Source organism: Capsicum annuum, chromosome 12 (genome assembly GCF_002878395.1).
Source record: "Capsicum annuum cultivar UCD-10X-F1 chromosome 12, UCD10Xv1.1, whole genome shotgun sequence".
NCBI lineage: Eukaryota > Viridiplantae > Streptophyta > Magnoliopsida > Solanales > Solanaceae > Capsicum > Capsicum annuum.
In genome coordinates this window covers 231,253,227-231,258,457 of record NC_061122.1, presented here as the reverse complement: position 1 = coordinate 231,258,457, position 5,231 = coordinate 231,253,227, and the positions used below count along the sequence as shown (strand labels likewise).

General features: G+C 35.1%; 1 protein-coding gene across 1 annotated transcript; it reads right to left on the bottom strand.

Moving 5' to 3' along the window:
* Positions 1–238: 238 nt before the first annotated feature.
* Positions 239–3,172, bottom strand: LOC107851646 (pectinesterase). The gene is made up of 4 exons (XM_016696728.2): positions 2,307–3,172; positions 1,582–1,866; positions 1,145–1,471; positions 239–690 (listed from the first exon to the last, which is right to left on the bottom strand). The coding sequence occupies exons 1-4, from the start codon at positions 2,992–2,994 to the stop codon at positions 293–295; spliced, it is 1,698 nt and encodes a 565-aa protein (XP_016552214.1). The 5' UTR covers positions 2,995–3,172; the 3' UTR covers positions 239–292.
* Positions 3,173–5,231: the final 2,059 nt, after the last annotated feature.

The following is a 5,231-nucleotide window of genomic DNA, read 5'->3' as shown; positions in this document are numbered from 1 at the left end:
ATTCCTTATACATACTTTTTCAAAAAACACTTTGAAAAACCCCGCTTTTCAAAATAAGCAGATTCTCAAAGCTTAGCTAAATAAAATATAAATATATTTTTTTTAATAAGTATAATTGTTGTACACTTATTATATATTGAAGAAATGATCCAAACAAGCACCTTCTTTGTTTTTAAAAAAAAAAAATTATATTTCCCAAAAAGGTAAGTACAAGAGAACAAAACAAGAAATACAACAATTAAATATAATTGCTTTTCTTATTCATTGAAGAAAAATGTAAATATTTAATTATTTACACCTTCATCATCCCTGGTTCATATGGGGCACCAGATTTTTTAACCCATCCATCACTATTATCACTACCAGCTTTAAGTACGACTCCAGGGGTAAATTTCTCAATAGCATCTTTTGCAGGATTCTTATTGTAACTTTTCCAAGTTACTCTTTTATCGGTATTTGCACCGGGGCCCCTATTTAGGTACTCAGCAAAGTATGATGTGTCAAGTCCAAAGGTACCGGCAAATGGAATCCATCCTTCAGGGTCAATGATACCATCAATTTCTGATTCCATCACTATGGCCCTTGAGTACAACTTAGCCGGTCGTCCGAGGAACACCTTGTTAACTGCTGGCTTGACTGCGGCGAGAGCTGGCTCAGCTGTGACCGTGCAGTTCTGAAATATGAATGCACCTGTTCGAACAATGACAAAGTTAGAAAACCTAACAAGATGATTCAACTTGTTATCCAAACAAATTGTTTTACCCTCTCTAAGAAACTTCCATTATGTCAAAGGGACTAAGTCAAAATTTTAATATCTATACAAATATAGTAGATTTCTTAACACATACACGACCTGAGTCAAAGCTACTTGATTAGATCAAATTGATAACGTGCACTATACATTCGCCCTAGAGCTCATGACCTTTTGGTCGCATGGTTAGGTTCGTACGCAGAATTCTTAAGTGAATAAATCAATAATCACTACAATGAAAGCTGTTGTCACGTGGGTTCAAGCTTTGAAAATAAACTCCGGCAGAAATGCAAGGTAAGGCTGCGTACAATGCACCCCTGTGGTCGGGCTTTTCCCCGGACCCAGCGCATAGCGGGAGCTTTAGTGCATAATGAACTTAGTTCTGTTACTGACCTGTTCCAGATGGCTCGATCCTTTCCTGAGCCGCGATGGTGATGGCCTGAGTTTGGGACTCCTCAGGCTTTCTTGCGATCAACTTGCAGTTCTGGAACACAGCTACTGCATCGCCAAAGACGAAATCAATGGTTCCGGAGATGCTGCAATCGCGGTAGAATTGTCTGCCAACATGAGCCATAAGTGTTGATTGGTATCCATCGATTTGACAGTTGTGGATTACTGCCATTTCAGCTGAGACACGGAGTGCTACGGCTTGTTTCTTCGAAGGCCCTGCTGAGTTCTCGAATGCAATGTCCTTAGCCACGAATCCTTGTCCGGAGACAGCTACAACAACATTCGTATCAACTATATCAGAATCTATGTTTGTGATTTCGTCAAATGTTATTGTGTCGGTTGTATGCAATGTTAGAGTCAAAAATTTATATAATACTTACAAACAGTAGCAGTAAGGTAAATTGGAAGAGCATCAAGATAATTTTTGTTGCCAGTAATTTTGGTCTTGTTTGTGCCTTCACCAACAAATACAACATTGTTCATTGTGTCTTTGACTTCAACATTTTCATTGTAAGTACCAGCCTTGATTAAGATGACATAAGGGCTGTTATTGTTTTGGGGCACTGTTTTAAGAGCATCATTGATTGTTTTGTGTTGTCCACTGCCATCTTGTGCCACCACAACATTGGGCTTGAGGGGGGCAACTTCGAGAAGCCTCCTGTTGCCTGCAGAGACCGATCCAGAATTTAAATTTCACGAGTTTAACTTTTTAAGGCTCTTAATCGATCAAATAAAGAAGTAAGACATGAATCCCGCAAAATGTCATATGACTCGGCCTAGAAGTAGAAAACTACTGGCCGGCCTGACAGAAAGCGGTTTTTCTCAAGAAAGATGGGTCGAGATCCAGAAGGCTAGAACCAGGCATCTAGTGGTATAGGGACCCCGCCACCCGACTCTAGCTAGAACCAGGCGTCAAGTGGTATAGGGACCCCGCCACCCAACTCTAGCTAGAACCAGGCGTCTAGCTAGTGGTATAGAGACCCGCCACCCAACTCTAGCTAGAACCAGGCATCAAGTGGTATAGGGACCGCACCACCCAACTCTAGCTAGAACCAGGCCTATAGTGATCGGCCTAATATTCACATACAATTTGACCTAACATTACCTGCTTCAGCGGTTAATAATCGCCTATTACCGAGGCTTATGCCTAGACCTTGTAACCCAGACAGTTGTTCCTCGAAGCTACTGACAATGTCAAGCGCAACGCTAGTGAGCTCGCTCGCTGTCTTCAAGATTTTCTTCATTTTCTCACCAGTGTCACCAGTCGTGTTGGCGAATGCATCAATGCAAGTACCCTCAAATGTCACAGCGGAACTGAGCCATGACCTAACGTCATAGACGCACTCCTTGATCAATTTGTTAACGTCATTAGTCTCGATTTTCGATACTGATCGTTTGATCTCAGCAACCGAACGGTCAAGAACTTCATCACAAACTTTTAATGCATTCTTAGTCCTTGGATCTTTTTCCGCTTCCTTAAATGGAGCAGAATTTTTAATCGAGCTCGCAATTTCATTAACGGTATTTTCAAAGGCGGTTTTAACCAACACCTTTGGATCACTTGTATTTTTGGCTGATTCGAGCGATTTTTCGCATGTTTCTTTATATTGCGTAGGTTGACACATGGATTTTATCGATTTGCTAGTAGTCGAAGCTTGGCCACCACCAGAAGATGATGATGATGAGTCATCATTCTTTTTTGTAAGTGTGACAGCTGTACCAACAACACATGCAACTAAAAGAATTGAAGCAATTCCAGCAATTGCTATTTTCTTTTTTCCAGCTTCCACCATTTTTCTAATTTGATTTTTTTTTTTTCGCTTTTGGGATTTTTTATAAATGAATAATCGTTTTTTCTTCAATTATTATTCTTTTTGGAAGCAGAGCATGTGGGGATCTTTGACGAATTTTTTCTAATTCCCCTGGGCTCTGCAATTAGTGTACAGAAGTTGAATTCGTCTATCGAATATTTACGTATTTATAATATGGAAATACAAGAGATAAGAGAATTATCAGCTAATTCTGTTATGAAATTTGTGGAAAATAATGTGTTTGTTTATTTGGTTGTGATAAAATTCAGGTTTACCAATACTTACAATTGGAATTATTCTATTCAATTTTTATTTTTTAAATTAACGGCTTTTTTTACTCCACTAATTTATATATTTTGACCCTTTTTTTGTGGGTTAACTAGTGACTATAATTTTTTCTCTTTTAAATAACTACTAGTTTATATTTATTAAATGACACTGCTTAAAATCATTTTTTATATTAAAAAAATACCAATCACGATTTATAAGTCACACATATTTACCTATGTTGCATTAAATAATAATTCACATTCAACGATTGTAACTTATAAATTACATATATGAAGTGCGACTATAAATTATATTTATCTGGTGCAACTTATCAATCACATTTATTAGATCCGACACGTATAACAAGTGTGATTTATAAATCTCATTTGCTAAAATTGACTTATAAACTACATGTACGTGGAAAATCAACTTAAGTTCGTTCAATTCATACTGATAGGTCGCACATCATAGATCGTATTAACATTATAATAAATCTAAGCATGTTCATAATAGTTTCTTTTATGTACACATTAGAAAATCAAATTTGTTTTTTCCTTAACAATGTGACATTTTTTTTGGATTATTGCATCAAAAACTCATGCCTCGATAAATTTGAATTCAAGACTTGTTCTACATTTCTTTGTTTTTCGTAGGTCCGATGAAAATATATATGCAACAACGACAATAATGTACACAATATAATTTCATAAAGTAGTGAATAAGATAAGTAAAAAGAATATGTCAAAATGAATTCACAATAAATAAACGTGACGATATTGGGCAAAGTGTCATAGGAAGATGTTGAAATACTATCCACTTATGACAACTTTAGCTATTAATTCTACCAATCACAAAATCCACGTGATCCTCACCTATGACAATATAGAATTTGATAGTTCAGGTAGGAACTTATACACTCGATAATTTATATATATAATAACTCAAAAAATTGGGATATTAAATTGTGTTTTTGATTATATTGTATAAGCGGAGTATTGACCAGTTAATAACCTCCACATTCAGGCTCGTTTGGTCATGCATATTTTTTCCGGAAATTTTTTTCGGAGTTAGAAATTATGGTGTTTGACCATGAAACTTTGAAAAACAATTCTGGAATAAAATTCCGAAAATAGAAAATAACTTTTTGTTGTTTTCCCTTTTTTCCACTTCCAATTTCAACTTTCATTATTATTACATATAACCCCAATCTTTAAATATTTACACAAATTCCTCTTATTAACTAAATTTCGTAATTTTTTTAAAAAGACCAAATTCAATAAAATAATTAATTCAAGTGAAAATAAATAAGAATTTTTATCAACAAATTTAAGAATATATAAAATATACTTATATCTATCAATCATATTTATTAAAATATATTTTTCTCTATTTAATCAATTATGGTTAGATAAATTTATTTAGCTCGTGCTTGTGATATTTTTATTCAAATTTTAGAAGAATAACAATCATAATAATTAGTTTGTTGTTAATTATTTTATCAATTGAAGATATATAAATTATTTTCTCAACATTTGGTCATATGTTAGTAGGTAAATTAGTAGTTGGGTGATTTTGATAATTTTTAAAAGTTGAGGGCATAAAATCATATTTAAAAAAGATTTTTCAAAAGTCTAAAAAAAATTTTCAAAAAGACATGGCCAAACACAACTCCAACTCCAACTCCAACTTCATCTTCAAATCCAACTCTAACTCCGGAAAAAAGTAATTTTCATGGTCAAACGACTACTTAAAAGTTGAAGGCGGCGGATATGAGAATGTTCAGATTGATGTGTGGACTTATTAGGAGAAATAGGGTTAGAAATGAGATTATTCGAGAGAAGAGTGGGAGTGGCTTCGATGGAAGATAAGGAAAGTGAGATTGAGATGGTTCTGGCATGTGATGAGGAGTTGCATGGATGTCCAAGTACGACAGTGATATGGGACGAATG